Source organism: Cannabis sativa, chromosome X, assembly GCF_029168945.1.
Source record: "Cannabis sativa cultivar Pink pepper isolate KNU-18-1 chromosome X, ASM2916894v1, whole genome shotgun sequence".
NCBI lineage: Eukaryota > Viridiplantae > Streptophyta > Magnoliopsida > Rosales > Cannabaceae > Cannabis > Cannabis sativa.
The window spans coordinates 17,227,954-17,254,015 of NC_083610.1; the positions used below are offsets into that span (position 1 = coordinate 17,227,954).

Consider the following 26,062-nt stretch of genomic DNA (forward strand, 5'->3'; position numbering starts at 1 on the left):
ATATTGTGCACACAAAAAGTCGCACAACTCATCTTACCGATCCATTTCTTCTTCTTCTTCTTCTCTAATCTTATTTTTCTTCTGAAAGAAAAAACCCCCCCCATTTTTCTGAAACAAAAACCCCATTTTCTCTTCTCCTTTCCTCTCTCAGTCCTTGAATTCAGCCTTCATAGCCATGAAAACTCAGGCTCCGAAAAACTCAGGTACGGCTGTATTATGAATCATTAACGTTTTTATGTATTTTGTTCGTATTTTTGTTTTTCTCTCTTTTTAATATTAAAACTATATTTTATATATAATTATTTTCTCTCTGTAATTTTTTTGTGCGTGTATTATATATTTCTACACGTTTTGTCCTGATTTTAATCTATAAAAACTTGTTAATCAGTGTAAGACCCATTTTCTCAGGTTCCAGCTTTCACGCGGGTTTTGGCTAGTTTAGTTGTTTGTTTTTCATCTAAAGAGGTAGAGTATTATTATTATTAGAATTATTATTTAGATTAGCTTTTTAAATTTGTGTGTGTGTTTTTTTGTTAAATTTTTCTGTGAAATTGAATATTATTTATGTTTATTTATATAAATCAAATCAATTTTGGGGCCTTTTTTAAAAATATGAGAAAAATTATTAATTTTATGATAAATATGGCATAAAAAGTAAATGCTACTAAATATGGCATTATTTAACCAATCAAACTAAAAATATGATTTTTTTTATAAAACATTAAAAATAAATCTGAATTTAAAATTCATAAAAAATAAAAACTTAATTAAATTATCATAAAAAATATTAAAATTCCCTTCATATTTATTTTTTTTTAAAATAAAATAAATAAAACTATAGTGATCGCCGAAGTTGTCACTCGCGCTGGAAAAGTCACTGAATTTTACTGCCGGCACCGGAAAAGTCGCCGGAGTTTCTGTCGCCGCCGAAAAAGTCGTCAAAATTAGTATTGTCCCTGGAAAAATCACCAAAAAACTGGTTTCTTGATGAAGAAACCGGTTTCCTTTCTTTGTGATTTTTCCAGTAATTTTACTGGTGACAATGCCAAGTCCGACGACTATTCTGGAGTTTGATGTCGGTGCCGAAGTAGTTGTCGGTAACAGAAAAATTGCCGGAGTTATTGCCAGCGTCAAAAAAGTCGTCTGAATTGGTATTATCGCCAGCAAAATCACTAGAAAAATCACCAAGAAATTAGCTTTTTCATCAAAGAACCGGTTTCTTCACCAAAAAAGTGGTTTATTCATCAAGGAACTAATTTTGTTACACAACAATAATAAAGATTATGAAAATAATATAAAAATGATATACACTGAAAATAATTGAAACTAGTTTCATCAATCAACCAAATAGAGAAAAAAAATACAAAAAAATTACCACGAAATTGGTTTCTTCATCAAGAAATTGATTTCTTAATGAAGAAAACAACCAGTTTCTTGGTGATTTTTCCGGCGACAATGCCAATTCCGACGAATTTCCCAGAGTTTACTGTCGGTACTGAAAAAGTCACCGGAGTAGCTGTCAGTGTATTAGTCGTCAGAGTTGCTACCAACGCCAGAAAAGTCGTCAGAATTGTCATTGTCGTCAGAGAAATCACTGGAAAGATCACCAAAAAACAGGTTTCTTCATCAAGAAACCAGAAACCAGTTTCTTGGTAATTTTTCCAGTGACTATGCCAATTCTGATGACTTTTCCAAAGTTTGCTGTTGGTACCGGAAAAGTCGCCGGAGTAGCTGCTAGCATCAGAGAAGTCGCAGAATTGGCATTGTCAACGAAAAAAATCACCAAGAAACCGGTTCCTTGGTGATTTTTTCAGCGACAATGCCAATTCCGACGAATTTTCCGGGTAGCAACTCCGGCGACTTTTTCGGCATTGAACACTTTCCAGAGACTTTTCCAATACCGACAGAAAACTCCGGTGACTTTTCCGGCATCAATAACAAATAAAACTTCTTAAACAAATAAAAATATTAAATATGGGATTTGAAAACCTAATTACATATATATGGCATATCAAATACCATAAAAAAACCTAAAAACAAAAAAATACCATATAAATTAGTCAAACTTAAATGTGTCATATTTATCATAAGAATTTTTAAAATCCCAGAATGTAATTTCCTCTTAATTAGGATACCCATTATCCAGGCCCGCCAGTTTCTCATTCTCAACCTTCTCTTTCTTTTTTTCACATAATTACGAGGTTTTTCCTCTTTAAAAGCAGAATCAATATATTAATATAAAGGAAAGCACAAAGAGTGTCTATGTGTCCTCTTATAATTTTTTCTTTCCATTTTTCCTATTTTTTAACACATTTTCCTATTTTGTTTGAAAACCAAATCATATGTGCAAACTAAAAGTCCCACATTGTTTAAAGATTGTTTAGGTTTAATATCTGTAGATTATAAATAATATTCTTACTACATTACTTTCTTTTGTCTAATTTTTTTTTTTATGGGTGATTGATGAACTTAATGTTGTCCAATTTTTATGGGTGATTGATGAACTTAATGTTGCCCAATAAGTTGCAATATTTTTTAAAGTGAATGCAAAATACATATGAGACTATGTGTCCTCTTATAATTTTTTCTTTCCATTTTATCCATTTTTTAACACATTTTCCTATTTTGTTTGAAAACCAAATCATATGTGCAAACTAAAAGTCCCACATTGTTTAAAGATTGTTTAGGTTTAATATCTGCAGGTTATAAATAATATTCTTACTACGTTACTTTTCTTTGTCTAAATTTTTTTTATGGGTGATTGATGAACTTAATGTTGCCCAATAAGTTACAATTTTTTTTTTTTTAAAGTGAATGCAAAATACATTTTTGTATTTTTCAATCTTTTTCAAGTTTAAAATGATTATAAAAAAATTAATTTAATTATTTTTTATATTAAAAATTATTTTCTTATAATTCTTTATTTTAATTTTATTTCAATAATTAAAACTACATTGATTTATTAATATATAATATTTATTAGAATAATAAGACACTTTAAATATATATTTTTTATACATAACTCCATATGAGACTATTGTAAATGTTAAACTTTTAAGTTATATATATTTTTCATCAAATATAAGTGAGTGATAGATATTATTTATTTACACATATTTTTACATTTTTCAATTTTTGCAAAATATTTAAAATAAAAAAATTAGTTTTTAACAAATAAATCAATATCTATATCTAATATCTATATATATATATATCAATCAATATATTAATATAAAGGAAAGCACAAAGAGTGTCTATGTGTCCTCTTACAATTTTTTCTTTCCATTTTTCCTATTTTTTAACACATTTTCCTATTTTGTTTGAAAACCAAATCATATGTGCAAACTAAAAGTCTCACATTGTTTAAAGATTATTTAAGTTTAATATCTATATGTTATAAATAATATTCTTACTACGTTACTTTCCTTTGTCTATTTTTTTTTTATGGGTGATTGATGAACTTAATGTTGCCCAATTTTTATGGGTGATTGATGAACTTAATGTTGCCCAAGAAGTTGCAATTTTTTTTTTAAAGTGAATGCAAAATACATATGAGATTATGTGTCCTCTTATAATTTTTTCTTTCCATTTTTTCCATTTTTTAACACATTTTCCTATTTTGTTTGAAAACCAAATCATATGTGCAAACTAAAAGTCCCACATTGTTTAAAGATTGTTTAGGTTTAATATCTGCAGGTTATAAATAATATTCTTACTACGTTACTTTTCTTTGTCTAAATTTTTTTTATGGGTGATTGATGAACTTAATGTTGCCCAATAAGTTACAATTTTTTTTTTTAAAGTGAATGCAAAATACATTTTTGTATTTTTCAATCTTTTTCAAGTTTAAAATGATTATAAAAAAATTAATTTAATTATTTTTTATATTAAAAATTATTTTCTTATAATTCTTTATTTTAATTTTATTTCAATAATTAAAACTATATTGATTTATTAATGTATAATATTTATTAGAATAATAAGACACTTTAAATATATATTTTTATATATACCTCTATATGAGACTATTGTAAATGTTAAACTTTTAAGTTATATATATTTTTCATCAAATATATGTGAGTGATAGATATTATTTATTTACACATATTTTTACATTTTTCAATTTTTGCAAAATATTTAAAATAAAAAAAAATTAGTTTTTAACAAATAAATCAATATCTATAGATCTATATATAAATATAAAGGAAAGCACAAAGGAGTCTAGGTGGCATCTTACATTTTTTTTATTGTATTTTTAAAATTTTGTGATATTTTCATATTTTGTTAAGAAATAAACTACTACACATATCTACTTAAAGTCCCACATGGTTTAGAAACACATAAGGTATTATCCATGTAGATTATAAATAACACTTTTGTTATGCAACTTTCTATGTCCAATAAATATTTTTCTTTATTGATGTATATTTTATCCAATAAGTTTTAATAATTAAGTAATTAAGGTTTGAAGGAGTTGATGTTGCACTCTTAATCTTCTTATTTTGTCTAATGCCTATTTTTCTATTTTTCTAATTTATTTTAAACATTAAAGGAAAGCACAAAAATTGCCACATGGCAAGTTTTATTATCTTCTTTCTTTAATTCTCATCTCTTAATTTTTAGACTTAATTAGATTTAATTAGTGTTTTATTCTAATTCTTAGATTCAATTAGAATAAATCTAAGATTAACCAACCTTTCATCTTTTTTCAAGATTGAGTCCTTAAAAATAATTAAGTGGCAATCTCTAATAATTATCATTAACCTACAAGAAAGATCAATGAGTAGGTCAAGCAACCGAGAGCCTTCTTCATAACATTTTTTTTCTTTATAAATAATAATAAATTAGTGTAAAATATCAAAACTAATAGATAGCATATTTCAAGAAATATATCTATATCTATATATCAATAAATATATATATATTGCCATGTATACTAAACTAAAAGAAATCATTAAAAAAATTAAACTAAGAACTTATAGTATTCTAAAATAATTACTACCAATTTTATTATTATAAACATACATAATAATATACAAAATAATTAGAAAAAGAAAAAAAATTGGCCATGTGTCATCACACATAGTTTTCTTTTACCTTTTCTATTTTCTCAATTTTTTTTATTATTTCTATTATTATATTAAAACTATTTGTATTCTTTAAACTAAAAAAAATTATTTATATTATTTATGTATGGCTCTTATCATTTATATTTATATTAATGTCCTATTATTATGATAAAACTATTTGTATTCTTTAATTAAAAAAAGTCTATTTGTATTCTTATGTAACTCTTATTATTTATGTGTATATAATATTCTATTATGATATTAAAACTATTTGTATTCTTTAATAAATTATTGTATTCTTCCACTACAAAAAACCTATATATAGTGTCCAAGATCAAGTTAAACTTTATAGAATTTTTGTTATGTTAATTATTTTTCCTTCTAATTTTTTATGTTGATCTATTTTTATTACTTAGCAATATATATTTATTTTTTGAAGTTTTTGTTATTTTTTTTTAATTCTTGATGTTCTATATTTTTCAGATTTCGAAAAAGATCAATCATCGAAAAATTATTCTCCAATGGATACTTTGCAGCAAAATTATTAGGTAATTTTTTCTCTTGCTATGAAAGATTATATTTCTTTTATTTTTATTTGGTTTTTAATTACAATTTTTTTTGTCAAAGTTTTAATTACAAATTAGGTATTAAGTTTTTCTCTAATAGATTTTTTGGTAACAAAGTCCACTCATAGTTTTGAAGTTTTTGTCATATTAATTTTATTTCTTTTTAATTCTTGATGTTGATTATTTTCACTACTCAGTAATGTATGCTCATTTTTTAAGCTTTTATTATGTTTTTTCTTATTTTTTGATGTTTTATATTTTTAGATTACTTGAAAAAGATTATTCATTCATATATTATTCCCCAATAGATATTTTTTAATTTAACTATTGGACAATTTTTTCTTTTTCTTTGAAAAATTATATTATATATTTATATATTTATATATATATAAGTATCAAGTTCTTCTCTAATAAATTTTTTGCAACAAAGTTATTAATAATTTTTTCTACTTTAAAATTCTATATTAATTTTATTTTTATTTAGTTTTTAATTACAAAGTATATTTAAATGATAAATTTCTATCTCTCTCCATAAAATTTATATATATATTATAATAGACATATATATATGTATCTCTAATAAAACCTAAAAAATAATTATATAAGAGCTAATATGATTTTTTTTTAATTTATAACAACAGAAACATATGTATTAAGACATAATTTAAATGTGCTTAAATTTTATATATGATAGCAAACAGAAATTTATATATTACTCAGTTTGAAAATATGTAAGAAAATCTTTGTAATATAATATTAAGAAAATTTATAACAACAGAAACATATGTATTAAGACATAATTTAAATGTGCTTAAATTTTACATATGATAGCAAACAGAAATTTATATATTACTCAGTTTGAAAATATCTAAGAAAATCTTTCTAATATAATATTAATAAAATTTATAACAACAGAAACATATATATATATTATAATAAAATTTTTATTATTACATTTTTATCCAAAATGAATTTATTCTATTTTGGTCATCATCTTCACTCTCAAGATTCCTAGGAATAACAAATTCAAAGCTATTCCTAGGTGTAACAAATTCGAAACTCTCTTCTTCTTCTGTTATATTATCGGGGATAGGATGATTAGGTTCATTAGCAAAATGATCAGACTGATAATCGTGATCACTTGCCTCTGAATTTACGGGCGCTCCTGGAATTTCCGTCTCCGCATTCTCGGAAAGGTGCTTTTTTTTTACTCTTAAAAAGACCTTTGAAGATCTTATTAAGAGCTCCTTTAATTTCTTTTAAAGCTCCTTTCTTCTTTTGGCCTCTTGGCCTTTGAACATCAGTAAACTCAAAGCTTGGTGATGTGGCTGCATATCTCACGCTTTGAGATCTTGATTTATCAGAAAAAGACGACCTCCTTGTACTCAAAGTTGTTGGTATATCAGAAAAAGACGACCTCCTTGTACTTTGATATAACTATTGGACAATTTTTTCTTTTTCTTTGAAAAATTATATTACTTTGATATATATATATATTACTTTGATATATATATATATAAGTATCAAGTTCTTCTCTAATAAATTTTTTGCAACAAAGTTATTAATAATTTTTTCTACTTTAAAATTCTATATTAATTTTATTTTTATTTAGTTTTTAATTACAAAGTATATTAAAATGATAAATTTCTATCTCTCTCCATAAAATTTATATATATATATTATAATAGACATATATATATATGTATCTCTAAGTATTAATTTTTTCTACTTTAAAGTTATTAATAATTTTTGCAACAAAGTTATTAATACTTATATATATATATAAGTATTAATTTTATTTTTATTTAGTTTTTAATTACAAAGTATATTAAAATGATAAATTCTATAAATATATATATATATATTACTTTGATAAATTATATTACTTTGATATATTACTTTGATAATTTTTTCTTTTTCTTTGAAAAATTATATTACTTTGATATATATATATATATATAAGTATCAAGTTCTTCTCTAATAAATTTTTTGCAACAAAGTTATTAATAATTTTTTCTACTTTAAAATTCTATATTAATTTTATTTTTATTTAGTTTTTAATTACAAAGTATATTAAAATGATAAATTTCTATCTCTCTCCATAAAATTTATATAGAATTTATTAAGAGCTCCTTTAATTTCTTTTAAAGCTCCTTTCTTCTTTTGGCCTCTTGGCCTTTGAACATCAGTAAACTCAAAGCTTGGTGATGTGGCTGCATATCTCACGCTTTGAGATCTTGGTATATCAGAAAAAGACGACCTCCTTGTACTCAAAGTTGTTGGTATATCAGAAAAAGACGACCTCCTTGTACTTTGATATAACTATTGGACAATTTTTTCTTTTTCTTTGAAAAATTATATTACTTTGATATATATATATATATAAGTATCAAGTTCTTCTCTAATAAATTTTTTGCAACAAAGTTATTAATAATTTTTTCTGCTTTAAAATTCTATATTAATTTTATTTTTATTTAGTTTTTAATTACAAAGTATATTAAAATGATAAATTTCTATCTCTCTCCATAAAATTTATATAGAATTTATTAAGAGCTCCTTTAATTTCTTTTAAAGCTCCTTTCTTCTTTTGGCCTCTTGGCCTTTGAACATCAGTAAACTCAAAGCTTGGTGATGTGGCTGCATATCTCACGCTTTGAGATCTTGGTATATCAGAAAAAGACGACCTTATTGTACTCAAAGTTGTTGGTATATCAGAAAAAGACGACCTCCTTGTACTTTGATATAACTATTGGACAATTTTTTCTTTTTCTTTGAAAAATTATATTACTTTGATATATATATATAAGTATCAAGTTCTTCTCTAATAAATTTTTTGCAACAAAGTTATTAATAATTTTTTCTACTTTAAAATTCTATATTAATTTTATTTTTATTTAGTTTTTAATTACAAAGTATATTAAAATGATAAATTTCTATCTCTCTCCATAAAATTTATATAGAATTTATTAAGAGCTCCTTTAATTTCTTTTAAAGCTCCTTTCTTCTTTTGGCCTCTTGGCCTTTGAACATCAGTAAACTCAAAGCTTGGTGATGTGTGTTAGGTTATAATTAACCTATATTTCGGGTCTTTAAAGTTAGCATTATCTCGTCTATTGGTGTCTTTTGGAGCAGTTTTACGCTTGATTTTCATTATTTCAGGTTCCCGGGGTGTTAAAGTTCGAATTCAGTCAAATGGCGAAAAACTGGGACAAACTTGGAAAAATTGGAAAATTTGGTTCCTGAAGCATCAGTAGTCGCGACCTCTGATGAGCCTGGTCGCGACCCTTTTTCCTGGTCGCGACCCAGGTCGCGACTTCGTAAGATTGGCAGAAACTCGGTTTTTCGAGTTTTGCCTGTAGTCGCGACCAGCTTAAATGCTAGTCGCGACTATGTACGGAAATCGCAGATTTGACCTAATTTTGATTTTTCACTCAATTGGAGGCTCACCACTTATCCCTATATAAGGAACACGACATTGAAGGTCAAAGGCAAGCAAAAACAGACCTAATAGTGGAGGCAAAGTGGAGAGGAAGCTATCTTGAAGACCCGGAGCGATACCAACTTCTAGTTTCTTTCTTTTACCCTTTTTATTCATCTTTATGTTTGTTTTTAATTCTGAATTAATCATGGATGTTTTTAGAGTTATTATGAGCTAAATTTCCCAATAAGGGAGGATGATGAATGTTGTTTAAGTTTATGCCTAGTTAATAAATAATTGCCATTCCTTCATCTTATGTGTGAATACTATCTTTATTTGTGTTTAATTTCATGTGTAAGCTTGATCACCTTTTACATGCTCTATGATCCTAATTCGAAATCTGAAAAGTGAGAATTAGGAATGCTAAAATTTGGATAGTCTAGGTTTTGATGTAAAACGACAGTATTTACATAGCCTAGTGACTAATAGATTATTGCTTAATGCTGATTTTGTGTTGATCTAATTAAGAAGTTAATTAGAGAACATATTATTTAGAACCTAAAAGATCTGAAAAGAGTTAGGTTAATTTATAATCTGTCTTTCACATTGAGATAAGGATAGCAGTTAGGCAATAACATAGGTAACTTATCAACAGGATTCACCTCCCTAATCTCTCATCTTGATTAATCTTCGTTTATTTTCTCTTTAATTTCTGAGTTATTTACTTTTAAAATTGCAACTTATTATTTTACCAAATAGAATCATAATTATAATTTAGTAGTACTCAATCCAATTCCCGTGGTTCGACCTCACTTGCGTGAGATACTACTTCGATACGTACACTTGCGTAATAAACAGAATTTTCGTAACAAGTTTTTGGCGCCGTTGCCGGGAATTGTTTAAAGATTGATATTACACAAAATTATACTAACTTCTACTTTGGTATATTTTCTCTTGCTGATTTTTCTAACCTTTTTCTTGCAATATTTTCTTGATTTATTTCAGGAATCATAAGTGTATGCGCCGTCAAGGACAAGCAGTGATATTGCCAGTTGATCCCGAAATCGAGAAAACTTGTAGAAGAAACCGAAAGAACAAGAGGCAAGAGGGAGTTTCAGCAACTGCTGAAACTTCAGACATCATGGCTGCCAATGCTGCAAACAATGGAGGCAATAACGGTAACAATGGTGGCGCAGTAGAAGATCAAGCTAATGGCCGCAGCTTGAGAGATTACATTCTCCCTACTCTGACGGGAGTGCAGTCATGTATCAGGCCACCGGCAGTGGAAGCAAACAACTTTGAGATCAAACCTGCCATACTGCAGATGGTGCAATCTTCAGTTCAGTTTGGTGGCCTCCCTTCTGAAGATCCTAATCTGCATCTCTCTAATTTCATGGAACTTTGTGAAACCTTTAAAGTTAATGGAGTTAGTGATGATGCTATTCGACTGAGACTGTTCCCATTCTCTCTTAGAGAGCGAGCCAAGAGTTGGCTAAACTCCTTGCCACCCAACTCTATTGCCACCTGGAATGATCTGGCAACGAAATTCTTGTCAAAGTTCTTTCCTCCAGCCAAGTCTGCAAAGCTGAGAGGAGAAATTAATAACTTTTGCCAACAAGATAATGAATCTCTCCATGAGGCTTGGGAGAGGTTTAAAGATTTGATCAGAAAGTGCCCTCACCATGGTATAGAGAAGTGGATGCTGGTCCACAACTTCTACAATGGGTTGGTAGGAAATACAAGAACTTTAATAGATGCTGCAGCTGGGGGAGCCTTTATGAGGAAGAGTGCTAATGAGGCATATGATCTATTAGAGGAGATGGCTCTAAACAATCAACAGTGGCCAACTGAGAGGAGTCAATCAAAGAAAGTAGCTGGTGTGTTAGAGGTCGATGCCATCACCAAGTTGACAAAGACAAAGTTGAGGCATTGACAAAGATAATTGCAGGGCAAGCTAAACAAGCCCAAGTTGTGTGTGAATTATGTGGGGGAAGCCATCACTTTTCAGAATGCCAAGCTGATGTGGATGATTTGCCAATGGATGAAGCTAAAGCCATTGGAAACTATTCACAGAACAACAACAACAATTATGGGTTCAACCAGGGTAACAACCGAAGAAACAGTGGGTTCTATCAGCAACGAAATCAGAACCAGAATCAGAATCAACAGTTTAATCAGCAACAAACCTCTGGTGGAAATTCTAGTTTGCAGACAGATTTACTGCTTCAATTCATGATCGAAACTAGATCTTCAATCAAAGACTTGCAGACACGTATGGGCCAACTAGCAACTCAAGTAGCAACCCGTCCTCAAGGGAATTTGCCTAGCACAACTGAAGTAAACCCCAAGGAAAACTGCAAGGCAATTACCCTGAGAAGCGGTAAAAATTATGATGGTCCTGAATTGCCACAACTAGTGAATGGAGAAAAGGAGAATAAAGAGCAACCGATGTCGACCCCAACACCCACTCCAACGAAGGCTACTGATAGTCAACCACAGCCGCAGCAGTCTCCACCAATTAATATAGATCACCATGTGAAAATACCCTATCCTCAGAGGCTCAGAAAGTCAAGTCTGGACAAGCAGTTCACCAAATTCCTGGAAGTGTTCAAAAGACTTCACATTAACATTCCCTTTGCTGAAGCTTTAGAGCAGATGCCAAGTTATGTGAAGTTTATGAAGGAAATCCTGTCAAAGAAGAGAAAGATGGAGGACTATGAGACAGTGGCTCTAACTGAAGAGTGCAGTGCCATCCTACAGAAGAAACTCCCTCCTAAACTCAGAGATCCAGGGAGTTTCACTATTCCTTGTACTATAGGAAAAATTGAGGGAATAAATGCACTTTGTGACTTGGGAGCTAGCATTAACTTGATGCCTCTATCGGTGTTTAAAAGACTGCAGTTGGGTGAAGCAAAGCCAACAACAGTAACTCTCCAATTGGCGGACCGATCACTAGCCCATCCTAGAGGAGTCATTGAGGATGTGTTAGTTAAGGTTGATAAGTTCATCTTTCCAGCTGATTTCATCGTCTTGGATATGGAAGAAGATAGCAATGTCCCAATTATTCTTGGGAGACCATTCTTGGCAACTGGCCAAGCCTTAATCGATGTTCAGAAAGGTGAATTAAAGCTGAGAGTCCAAGGAGAGGAAGTGGTCTTTAATGTGCTAAAGGCTATGACGTACCCAAAGGCAAGTGATAATTGCTTCTTTATTGATTTGATTGATGAAATGGTGAGTGAGAAAAAGCTGCTAGATGATCCTCTTGAACTAAGTCTAACTGAAGATGAATTGACGGAGCAAGAAGGACAAGAGGTCATGGGGTATGTGAAGTGGCTCGACTCCTATGGGCCTTTGAACAGAAGATACTTTGAGGAATTGGGAGCGGTTCCAAAAGAGCTGAAGCCATCTACTGAAAAGCCCCCAGAACTTGAATTGAAGGTGCTTCCTAGTCACTTGAGGTATGAGTTTTTGGGTCAAGATAAAAAGCTGCCAGTTATTGTTTCAGCTTCTCTCTCTGATGTGGAAACTGATAGACTTTTGAGGGTACTTCGGGCTCACAACAAGGCAATCGCTTGGACACTAGGAGATGTTAAAGGAATCAGTCCTTCAACAGTGATGCATCGAATTCTCATGGAAGACAACGCCAAACCAACTATTGATGCTCAAAGAAGACTCAATCCACCCATGAAAGAAGTAGTCAGAAAAGAAGTAGTTAAGTGGTTGGATGCTGGAGTTGCTTATCCTATTTCAGATAGTAAGTGGGTTAGCCCGGTGCAAGTGGTCCCGAAGAAAGGAGGAATGACAGTGATAAAGAATGAAAAGAATGAGTTGATTCCTACAAGAACAGTCACCGGTTGGAGGATCTGCATCGATTATAGGAAACTCAACAAGGCAACAAGAAAAGATCACTTCCCTTTGCCCTTCATCGATCAAATGCTAGACAGATTAGCGGGGCAAGAGTATTACTGTTTTCTTGATGGATATTCTGGGTACCACCAGATAGCTATAGCGCCTGAAGATCAGGAGAAGACTACTTTCACATGTCCTTATGGTACCTTTGCCTTCAGAAGAATGCCCTTCGGCTTGTGCAACGCCCCTGCCACTTTTCAAAGGTGTATGATGGCTATCTTTTCAGATTTGATTGAATCTTGTATTGAAATTTTTATGGATGATTTCTCAGTGTTTGGTTCTTCCTTTGATCATTGTTTGGAAAATCTGGAAAAAGTACTAACAAGGTGCGAGAAGTCTAACTTGGTGTTAAACTGGGAGAAGTGTCACTTTATGGTAACAGAAGGAATTGTTCTTGGGCACAAAATTTCAAAAGCAGGAATTGAGGTGGATAAGGCAAAGGTCTCAACAATAGAAAATTTGCCACCTCCAGTTTCTGTAAAAGGAGTGAGGAGTTTCCTGGGACATGCTGGCTTCTACCGCAGATTTATCAAGGACTTCTCTAAAATCTCAAAACCTTTATCGAGCTTACTTGTAAATGGAGTTCCATTTGAGTTCGGAGAAGATTGTTTAAAAGCTTTCAAGATTTTAAAGGAGAAATTGATTACAGCACCGATAGTAACTTCACCAAATTGGGAACTGCCGTTTGAGTTGATGTGTGATGCTAGTGACTATGCCATTGGAACAGTTCTGGGTCAAAGAGTTGACAGAGTATTCCACACAATCTACTATGCTAGTAGAACTCTGAATGACGCTCAATTAAACTACGCCACTACAGAGAAGGAAATGCTGGCAATAGTGTTTGCTTGTGACAAATTTCGGCCCTACCTAATTGGAAATAAGGTAATTGTTTACACAGATCATTCAGCAATCAAATACCTTATGACCAAGAAGGATGCAAAACCAAGACTGATTCGGTGGGTACTTTTACTTCAAGAGTTCGACTTAGAGATAAAAGATAAAAAGGGCACCGAGAACCTGGTAGCAGACCATTTGTCAAGATTAGAGCTGCAAGAGAGTCAGAATACAAAAGAGGTACAAATAAATGAGCAATTTCCTGATGAACAACTCTTTAGTGTGAGGGAAAACCTGATGGTACCTTGGTACGCTGACTATGTTAATTTCTTGGCTGCTAAAATAACCCCACCCGAGTTTTCGCGTCAACAATTGAAGAAATTCTTTTCTGAGGTGAAACATTACTATTGGGAAGAACCAATCCTCTACAAGCACTGCGCCGATCAGATCATAAGGAGATGTGTTCCTGAAGAGGAGATGTATTCTATCCTAAATCACTGTCATGCTTTACCATGTGGGGGACATTTTAGTGGGAATAGAACAGCTGCAAAAGTGTTGCAAAGTGGATTCTTTTGGCCAACGCTATTCAAGGATGCTACTACTTTTGTAAAGGCATGTGATCGTTGTCAACGAACAGGTAATATCTCAAGAAGAAACGAGATGCCTTTAACAGGAATTTTAGAAGTTGAATTGTTTGATGTATGGGGAATAGACTTTATGGGTCCTTTTCCTTCATCCTTTAGCAATCAGTACATTCTTTTGGCTGTTGATTATGTGTCTAAATGGGTCGAAGCTTCAGCTACACCTCAAAATGATGGAAAGACAGTTCTCCGTTTCTTACAAAAGAACATTTTTACTCGGTTTGGTACTCCTCGAGCAATAGTAAGCGATGAAGGGAGCCATTTCTGTAACAAGCAGTTTGAAGCACTCCTCTCAAGATATGGTGTTCGACATCGAACTGCTTTACCATACCATCCCCAAAGTAATGGCCAAGCTGAAATCTCTAACCGAGAGATTAAGATGATTCTGGAGAAAACAGTGCAAAGATCAAGGAAAGATTGGTCAAGGAAGTTGGATGACGCACTGTGGGCGTACAGAACAGCTTTCAAAACACCAATTGGCATGTCCCCATATCGGTTGGTGTTTGGAAAGGCTTGTCATTTACCGGTGGAGTTAGAGCATAGAGCTTTTTGGGCCATGAGGACTCTTAACATGGAATTAAAAGCTGCAGGGGAGAAAAGACTGTTACAGCTGAATGAGTTAGATGAGTTTCGGAACGAAGCATATGAAAACGCCAAGATATACAAAGAGAGAACTAAAAAGTGGCACGATAAAGGTCTAATACGGAAAGAGTTTCAACCAGGACAGCAAGTGCTACTCTTCAATTCAAGGCTGAAACTGTTTCCTGGAAAGCTGAAATCAAGATGGTCGGGACCATTTACGGTGGTCAAGGTGTTTCCTTATGGAGCGGTGGAGTTAAAAGGTGAAAGTCCAACAACTTTCAAAGTCAATGGACAAAGGTTAAAGCTCTACTTGGGAGGTCAGTTTGACCAAGCCAAGTCCGCCATGATCCTGGCGCCACTCTGAAATCCAAGGCTCAGCGTCTAGCTGCATGACGATAAACACAGCGCTTCTGGGAGGCAGCCCAAGTTTTATTTTGTTTTGATTGTTTTGTTAGTATTTTCAATTTTTAGTTTCGTACCAGACATTATTTCTTTTTAATTGAATCGTGAAAAAAAAAAAAAATCGACCTGAAGCCCAGAGGTCGCGACTAGCATTAAGCCTAGTCGCGACCTATTTCTCAAGTCGCGACCTCAGTCGCGACTTGCTGATTTTCCAGAAACGCCAAATTTTCCTCGATTAGCAAGTCGCGACTAGCCTGTGGCCAGGTCGCGACTTGCTGACGAAAAATTCTATAAATTCACACTTTCCCCCTCATTCAACCCTACACAAACCAAATTCAAATTTCAAATCCTCTCAGCCGACCCTACACTCTTTTCCTCTCAAAAATTCAATTTTTCATCTTCAAACTTCAATCTTTTCATCTTTTCTCAAATTTCTTAAACCCAATCCAATCAAAAACCCAATTTCACTCAATAATCTACACATATCATCAAAACCCACACCAAAGAATACCCAAAACCAAAAAAAAAAAAAATCACCATTGTTGTCACCCTCAAACTCAAGCTTTCAAGACATTCAACAATGGAGGTGGAGTTAAGCGTTTTCGGGTTGTAAGTATCACTTTCTTCATGCTCTTAAAAAGTTGATTAATTATTTTAAGTTTTGAGTGATATAATTGTGTGTGGGGTAAAAATTGATAATATTGGGTTTATTATTATTGTATTGTGGTATTAAGTGGTTAGGAACATTGATTGAGTGAATTTTGTATTTTTGGGATAGAGGAAATTTAAGGGGAGGTGCTGCCCGATTTTTCTTAAAAAAAAAAAAGAAAGTTTCAGAAAAAAAAGAAAAAAAAAAGTAATTTCGAAAAAAAAAAAAGAAAAGGAAAAAAAATGGCACCAAAGAGGACAAGGAATGTTGAAGAAGGTTCGTCTTCGAACCCACCACCAACGGGTTTTGATAGAACCCGCTTTGGTAGTATCGAGGCTCACAATCGCTTCGTAAGGTTGAAGAATAGAGCTTATATTGAAGATAGGGGTATTGAATTCCCTGAAAATCCATTGAGGCGCCAACCTCGGTTTGAGACAATCAGAGCGCAAATTGAAAGAATGAAATGGGGAAGTTTCGTGGATACTCGGGGTCGGGCTAATGTTACTATGGCCTGTGAATTCCTTGCAAATTGGCCCGACCGTCGAAATGGGGAAGTGAAGGTTCGTGGAAAGAAGGTTCCCGCCACTGCTGACGCATTCAATGTGATGTTCTCTGTCCCAGATTACACTAGGGAGGAACAACGCCTCCGAATTATTGAGGAAGAAGAGCAATTTGACATGGTGGATGTCGCGGAGACAGTGGGATTTCCTGGGTTGAGGTTCCATGACAATGATGGTACCGAGGGGTCGCCCAATATTCTGTACCGGTGTGAGATTAACCCGGTGGCAAAAACATGGCTGTACTTTGTGAGTGCTCGGTTAGTGCCCAACAAGCATTTTTCCGATGTCCAAATGGATCGCCTTAAATATGTGTACGCCATAATGAAAGGGTACAACATTAACATTGGACAAGTCATACGGCAAAGCATTGACCAAATCGTGCAAGGAGCCACGGGAGGTGGTTTCGGTTTGGCAGGGGTTATCACAGAACTCTGCGGGGCATATGAAGTTCCCCAGTTAGAGTTTGACAATACGGTGTTGCCACTTCGTAAGATGGACATCGCCTTTGTCAACAGGCTGAAAGAGCCACACCCCTATGGGCAGCCACCACCTGATGCACCGCAAGGGCGTAGGCGGCAACGTGAGCCTAGTGTTGAAGAAGAAGAAGAGGAGCAAACACTTCAATTGCCTGGGCCCATCGATCCTACAACACAATATACTCATGCACAGCTGAGTTACATAATTCAGCAAAACAACCACATGCAACAATACATGGTGCAAAGGAGTATCTATGATGAGGGACAAGTTCAGCAACTCAACTCTCTCATCAACAGAATGAACATTGGGATTGATGACCCAAATTACTTGGCACAACCTCCTCGGTTCTATCCCTATGACCAGCCGCCACCACCCAACCCTTTCTGAAAGGGTTTCAGGTAAGTTTCTTCTCTCTGCATTTTACTGTATACATTGGGGACAATGTAATATTTAGTTTGGGGGGGGAGAAGCTTAAAATTTTAACATTTCTGCACTTTAAATTCTGCATTTTAATTTTCTGTTTTAGTTTTTTTTGTTTTAGTTAAGGAATGGCAATAAGCTTGATGATAGTTGTATGCTGCTGATTAGTGTAATGTGATCTGAAATTGTAAAATAACTGTGTGCTTGATTCTGTTAACTCTTTGGATTAGTTTGGATGCTTAGAAACCTGTGTACAATTGTAATTACTCAATCTGTGAAAATTGTTATAATTGTTTTATTATGGTTTGTGGTAAGATTGACAGGATAGCTTAGAACTTGCATGTTTATTCTTTTGAGGCGAAATCCTTGGTAGTGTTCAATTGGAATATGATTTAGGCATTTGTTGGATAGTTTGAGCCTTTCAAGCCTACCATAATAATGTTTATCCCTAGTTAACCCTATTGAGCCTAAACCCGTTATGTTTTTCACCCATTGATCCGAAAATTTTTAACCATACTATTGATTTTTCTTCACCATTATATGCATGATATCATAAGCTAAATAATTAGTTTGGGGGAGAGAAATATTTAGTGTGAGAAAATAGTTAGAGGGAGAAGAACTTGTAAGATTGAGAAAAAAAAATGTGTGTAATTCAATGTCACTGAAAAAAAATTTGAGATGATGAAATATGAATGATGAAAAAAAAGAAAAAAAAAAGAAAAACACAATAAAAAGTAAGAATGTGTTTGAAAAAAATTCAGTGATGTTGGGAAAAATAATAGAGATATCTTCTCTCAATCTTGGTAAATGTGGGAACACTATGGGGTATTGAAAAAGAAAAGTAAGAAGCTTGTGGGTTCTGTTTGTGTGCTTATGATATCTTGAGCCAAAATTATCTCTTGCCTATCCCTGAATATCTAAGCCATACTACCTAGACCTTGAAAAGACCTAATGATTCCAAAGAGTACTGTCAACATTAGTGGAGAAAGGTAAGCATGCAAGCTTATGAGTTATCGGGTTGTGGAACTAATGGCAAGAGTAAAACTTTTATAACAATGTTTCATACTTGAGTAGATTGTTGCAGTTGTACATAGTGTTATTAATTGAGCATCCGAGTTAATTGTTAGAGTTAGTAAGAACAAAATTCTAGTTTATGCAAGGAAGGAAACAGAGCATGAGTCGGCAGTGTAGTGATTATCTGATAGTGTAGTTAGTTTTTTTTTATCTTACTCGGGGGCGAGTAAGAATCTAGTTTGGGGGAATTTGTTAGGTTATAATTAACCTATATTTCGAGTCTTTAAAGTTAGCATTATCTCGTCTATTGGTGTCTTTTGGAGCAGTTTTACGCTTGATTTTCATTATTTCAGGTTCCCGGGGTGTTAAAGTTCGAATTCAGTCAAATGGCGAAAAACTGGGACAAACTTGGAAAAATTGGAAAATTTGGTTCCTGAAGCATCAGTAGTCGCGACCTCTGATGAGCCTGGTCGCGACCCTTTTTCCTGGTCGCGACCCAGGTCGCGACTTCGTAAGATTGGCAGAAACTCGGTTTTTCGAGTTTTGCCTGTAGTCGCGACCAGCTTAAATGCTAGTCGCGACTATGTACGGAAATCGCAGATTTGACCTAATTTTGATTTTTCACTCAATTGGAGGCTCACCACTTATCCCTATATAAGGAACACGACATTGAAGGTCAAAGGCAAGCAAAAACAGACCTAATAGTGGAGGCAAAGTGGAGAGGAAGCTATCTTGAAGACCCGGAGCGATACCAACTTCTAGTTTCTTTCTTTTACCCTTTTTATTCATCTTTATGTTTGTTTTTAATTCTGAATTAATCATGGATGTTTTTAGAGTTATTATGAGCTAAATTTCCCAATAAGGGAGGATGATGAATGTTGTTTAAGTTTATGCCTAGTTAATAAATAATTGCCATTCCTTCATCTTATGTGTGAATACTATCTTTATTTGTGTTTAATTTCATGTGTAAGCTTGATCACCTTTTACATGCTCTATGATCCTAATTCGAAATCTGAAAAGTGAGAATTAGGAATGCTAAAATTTGGATAGTCTAGGTTTTGATGTAAAACGACAGTATTTACATAGCCTAGTGACTAATAGATTATTGCTTAATGCTGATTTTGTGTTGATCTAATTAAGAAGTTAATTAGAGAACATATTATTTAGAACCTAAAAGATCTGAAAAGAGTTAGGTTAATTTATAATCTGTCTTTCACATTGAGATAAGGATAGCAGTTAGGCAATAACATAGGTAACTTATCAACAGGATTCACCTCCCTAATCTCTCATCTTGATTAATCTTCGTTTATTTTCTCTTTAATTTCTGAGTTATTTACTTTTAAAATTGCAACTTATTATTTTACCAAATAGAATCATAATTATAATTTAGTAGTACTCAATCCAATTCCCTGTGGTTCGACCTCACTTGCGTGAGATACTACTTGATACGTACACTTGCGTAATAAACAGAATTTTCGTAACAATGTGGCTGCATATCTCACGCTTTGAGATCTTGGTATATCAGAAAAAGACGACCTCCTTGTACTCAAAGTTGTTGGTATATCAGAAAAAGACGACCTCCTTGTACTTTGATATAACTATTGGACAATTTTTTCTTTTTCTTTGAAAAATTATATTACTTTGATATATATATATATAAGTATCAAGTTCTTCTCTAATAAATTTTTTGCAACAAAGTTATTAATAATTTTTTCTACTTTAAAATTCTATATTAATTTTATTTTTATTTAGTTTTTAATTACAAAGTATATTAAAATGATAAATTTCTATCTCTCTCCATAAAATTTATATATATATATATTATAATAGACATATATATATATATATGTATCTCTAAGAAAATCTAAAAAATAATTATATAAGAGCTAATATGATTTTTTTTAATTTTATTTTTATAAATTTTCATAATGAATAATTAAAATTTTATTATATTTATCTCCTTCAATCATGAGCTTTAAATTTTTATTATGTTAACTGTTTTGTAATAAATTACATACATTTATATTAATTTTAGCGATGCTTTTTGATTTTTTTAATTTACACTATATAATTAATATATTGAAAATAATATTTTAGCATTTTTTTTATTAATTTTAATCATTTAACTTTATAAAAAAAACATCACAATACATTTATATTAATTTTTTATAAATTACACCATATAATTAATATATTGAAAATGATATATGTAGTATGTATTTTTAATTAATTTTAATTATTTAACTTTCTAAAAAATTATTAATTTAAATTTTTTTTGGTTATTGATAAACTAATTTTGAATTATTAATATTCAATTTTAAGTTGTCTTCTAATCGATCTATTTATCTGTATATTTTTTATATCTACATATAAATCTGAAAGAAAAATAAGTGTGGTGACTTCATCTCCTTCTAATTTTCTACTTGACCTAAGTTACGGTTTTTTTATAATTTTTTTCATTTAATAATATTATAAAAAAGTATATAACAACCCGATTAAATATATACTCAGATCTTACTACTTCTTCATTTATACAATTAAATAAATCAATATCACCCTTACATATTGCACTTCCACTGAAATCAATGAGAAATTTATTCACTACTATTTATATTTCTTTGTCCATTAAATTCCTACAATTTTTTCTTTTTTTCAATTATTTATTTTCTAATAAATACTTTTCAACTTTTAATCATGTAAAGTAGTATGTATATAAATAGAGAACAACACAAATCAATCTCATATTAAAAGTAAATATTATTGATCACTATTTTTTATTTTTTATATATATAAACAATTCTCTCTTATATATTTTTTAAATAGATTTTCATTTTATTTGAAGGTCTGCTATAAAAATACACATAGAGATTCATTTAATTGTGGTGCTCCTTTAATAATGAAATAATATATATATATAGGGAAATTTGAAATTGCATGCTTATAATATCTTAAATTTTTTTCCTAAATTCATAATTAATAAAATTGGTCAAATATGACCACATTATTATTTTCCCACAAATACCCCTCTCATTTAAAAAACTAAAATCAAAAGACTTAGTTCTCTCTCTCCCTCTCGCACGGTACACCCACACACCACATCGGCTTCACCTCCGACGATGACGGACGACCACCCACCGCCACCGATAGCACCGCACGATGACGGACGACCACCCACCGCCACCACCACCGTTATCGGACCACTCCAATCGAGACCCGGACTGTATCGCACAAAACCATTTTTTTCTGGGTTTTTTCTGGTTTATCTCTCTCTCTCTCTCTGAAAACGCACCAAAAAAAAAAATTGCTCCAGGTCCGATGGTCGGACCATGGGTCCAATGGGGTCCGATTGGTCGTAACTGGGAGCAATGGACAAAGCCATGGCTTTATTTCATCTCTATAGGAGAACTCAATCAAAATTAATTCATCTTTTGACTGTGCTACTGGTTGCTTTTGTGTCTTGAAAGAGAGAAACTATAAAGAGCCGTTTCGAGAAAGTTTTAGGGTTTATTTGATCATATTCGATTTGTATCGAATTTGTTTGAAGAATCGCTTCATCACAAAATCCCAAAATACAAATCGTTGAGCTTGGCGATAAACTTATACCTATCTATTTGACTTTCGATAAAATTGTTAAAACAAAAAAAAAAAATACCTAATATTATTAATCTTATTTATTTGAAAAGATTAAAGTAATAAAATAATTATAATTAATTAAACTAATAGATCAACGAAGAATTCTTTTTTTCTAATAAGGAGTTAACGGAGAAAATTAAAAGCACCGTTAAACTAAGAAGGAACAATTAAATAGTCACTTTTATTATATAAAGATAATAATTATATATTATACAAAAATAAAAACAGGAAAGAATGTTGGAATTATACTCCATAAATGTAGAAATAATTTTATGGCTCGATTTCTTAACATTTATATAGATTCTTCAAATTTGCTTAATTAATTCAATGAATACACATTAATTTGACTTCTATATATACAGTGTTTATATATCAATAATATACATTTTATTTTTTCTTATAGTAAAGGGATTCGAATTTTAATTTAGACATCTAAGAAGAGATATATGAATATAAGTTTGTGTGTATTATATATATTTAAATAAAATAAATTTATGTATATTTGTGTATATAAATATATGTTCATTTGCTTATTTTTTTTTTTTTTTGAAATTAGTTCTCGTTTTACTCCATCGAATTGCTGCTGCCCACTAAAGTCTCTATAATAATCTTTTCGTATTTCAAAGGTTTGTAATTAATTTTACATTTCTTATATTAGAAAATACATAGTACTTAAATATGTATATCATCATATAGAAGAGTTTGAATATTTTAAATATTTATTAGTAGTGAAGTAAGTTCTGTGATTAAATGTACTGCGGTCAGATGGGTGGATTATTTTTTTTGTGCACATATTGTTCTGCAATGATTGGTTAATGTTTTTGTAGATTTTAAAATTTTGAGTTTATGATTTTTAGGCTGTTATGTTGCCGAAATTTCGGTAAAAATAATATAATAAGAAATTAAGCTAAACTAAATTTTTTTACTATAGAGTAGTAACATTTATATTTTTTTTAAAAAATAATAATTATAAAAAAATTTAAAATTAGAAATTGAAATAAAAAATAATTTAGGAAATTAATAATTGAATATTTTAATTAGTTAAATAAAATGTTTTTTATAAATTAAATGAATAAATCTATATAATAAATGTTTAATTTTTAAAATAGAATAGTAAAATTTATATTTTTAAAAATATAATAATTATTAAATATATTTTTAGAGTAATTAATCAATTAAAAAATAATAAAATATAAAATGTAAAATATTTTTTTCCTAATGCTTTTCATAATAATATTTTCATAACATTCAATTTTTATTTTTACAAAAATAAGACCTTAAAATTAACCATCTCGATATTTTAACATAGATGACAATCGATAAGGGTTGGATATTTTTACGGGATCGCACTAATCCTGCTTACTGGAGAGGTATCTTAGCCTTTTCAGAAATGGCTGAACAACACAAGGGCTCTGACGGTAAAATCAGATGTCCTTGTGTGAAATGCGTCAACAACAAACGACACACTCCAGTGGATGTGCGTGGACACATATTGCGTTGGGGTTTTCAAACTAGCTACGAGCAGTGGGTTTTTCACGGAGAAGAGGAAGCTATTGTAGCTGATGTGGTAGTCGATGAGAATGATGTAGATGAGATGCGTGATGATCGAGAAAATATGAAATATGTTTCAACCCAAGGAACAAAATCTTTGGCTGAGAGGCGTCATGAATTAGTAAGTTCAAATATAATTGTAGTTAAGTTATATTAAATTGTATAATCTCTAATATTTACTTCATAAATTATAGGAGAACCCAAATTACATCGATACATGGATGAATGTCCATATCAAAAAGAATAAGCAATTTGTTAATGAATATGCAAGATAAGATTATGTAAGACTTTGTCACTTAATCTTTATATTTTCCCAATATTAGTGTCATGTTGTTCTAATTTTTTGATTTAATATAGGAGCAGTTGCAAGCAGCTCGAGAAGCTCGTTCTCAGATAGATTCTGAATCTGGGTCATCAACTGATCATGTCAGCATCTTTGAAGAGGCGTTGGGTCAGAGGCGGGGTCACGTTCGTGGAATTGGTCGTAGATTGAAGGGTTCATCTTCAAGTAGTCGTGCCCAATCCACCCAATCACAGGCACCTTCACAAGATTTGGTAAATGACATGAGTGTGATGTTTACTCTCTTCTCATCTCAAATAGACCCATTAAATATGGACCCTACAAAGCTAGCAATGTTTAATATGCTTAAGAATAAGTACTCCACTCCAGCGCCTCAACCGTCTCAGAAAAACATGTCTCAAGGATCCCCTGCACATTCTCAACATTCAGCGGCATCATCTGACATGCAAAAATCTTCGACATCACAGCCTCAACATCAACTACAGCCGCTCTCGCAGCCCTTGCCACAACCATCACACCCTCCACCGCCTTACCCTTACATGTATGGACCACCGTACACACATCCATACATGTACGGAGAAATTTCACAGCAGCGTCCTTCTGCTTTCTTTCCAGGGTTGACTGATATGGCTGGATCATCACAGCAACCTTCGCCATCACAGCAGGCTCAGCCAGCCTACCCATATCAATGGATGATGGGGGCACCGACATCTCAGCCGCTACAGCCACCACATACATCACAGCCGCTACAACCACCTCAGACATCACAGCCGCTACAACAACCTCAAACATCACAGCGCTAGCCATCGAGCCTTCCAGAGTTCGATAAGAACGAGAGATCAAATGACTTTTTATCTCAGTTGTAGAACTAAAAGACTACTATTATATTTTTTTTTTGGAAGAACTATTATAATATTTTTTTTCTCTAATTAAGTTGTCTTAGTTATTAATATTTGTAAGAACTATTTAATTTTATTATGTTATTGTGCTACTATATTAATGAAGTAATTTAAATTTGATATTAATTATTATTTTTAATTTTATTTGTTATTATTATTATTTTTTAACAAATTAAAAATTAATATTTCAAATATTATAAATTATATATATTTTTTAATATAAAAACTTTTAGGGGTGACATTATCGCCCCCAAAAGTCAAATATAACAGTTCTAACAACACCTTTTAGGGGCGACATTTTGTATATAAGGGGCGATATTGTCGCCTCTAAAAGTAAAAAACAGAAATTCGTGTTTCATTTTTAGGGGCGACAGTGTCGTCCCAATTGTCAGGCGATTTTTTTGTCGCCCTTAATGGTACTTTTAGGCGCAAATTTTTAGAGGCGACCTTTTAAGGGCGACATGTCGCCACTAAAAGAAATTAGGGGCGATTTATAGTTGTTTTAGGGGCGAAAAAATGAATTTGTTGTAGTGTTTTTTGTGTTGTTACTTTTTATTCTTATAATTTTTTTGTTAGATATTATTTTATTTTTCTTATAAGCTTTTTGCTTCTTAGTAAATAATGGTAGAGCAAATCATATGAACTTATATTTAATTAGATAGAACGACTAATGATCTTAGCTTCAATAAGTGAACTTATACTACACTATGTGCTTTTTTAAACATAATTTTTTTAATATTTGTTTAAACATAATTGATAAAAGAAAGATACATGATTATAACCTACAGATTTTGACAGGAGTTACGTGCCTATGACACGTCCTCCATGACTAGTATATATATACATATATATATATATATATTTGTCTTGTATTAAATATAGCTTATTTAGAGGCATACTAAAAATCATGCCTTTCGAACTGAACGCAACACCGGTCACCCATTTTAATGAAAGAAAAGAAATGGAAGGCTATCTAATAGAAATTGTTGGCTTAATATTATTTTATATTAAAAATAACCGTTAAAATTAATACTTTTAAATCAATAAATTAATTATTTTATTTTTTGAAAAAAGAATAGTTTTAAATATTTAAATTTAATTTAAAAGTATCAATCAAATTAGATAATTATTTTTTAT

General features: G+C 31.5%; 1 protein-coding gene and 1 non-coding gene across 3 annotated transcripts; one reads left to right on the forward strand and one right to left on the reverse strand.

Annotated features, from left to right (window-relative positions):
* On the forward strand, positions 1 to 25,090 carry LOC115702481 (uncharacterized). Of its 2 annotated transcripts, XM_061105682.1 has the most exons (5): positions 1 to 203; positions 409 to 465; positions 22,731 to 22,800; positions 23,484 to 23,846; positions 24,083 to 25,090. In XM_061105682.1, exons 4-5 carry the CDS (start codon positions 23,484 to 23,486, stop codon positions 24,827 to 24,829), a joined length of 1,110 nt encoding a protein of 369 aa, XP_060961665.1. In that variant the 5' UTR covers positions 1 to 203; positions 409 to 465; positions 22,731 to 22,800; the 3' UTR covers positions 24,830 to 25,090. The 2 variants fall into 2 exon arrangements, with proteins under 2 accessions (XP_060961665.1, XP_030485785.2); XM_030629925.2 differs by lacking the exon at positions 22,731 to 22,800 and having other exon boundaries at positions 2 to 203.
* Positions 10,636 to 10,742, reverse strand: LOC133032876 (small nucleolar RNA R71). The gene has a single exon (XR_009685461.1). It is a non-coding gene; the product is annotated as a small nucleolar RNA R71 (small nucleolar RNA).
* Positions 25,091 to 26,062: the final 972 nt, after the last annotated feature.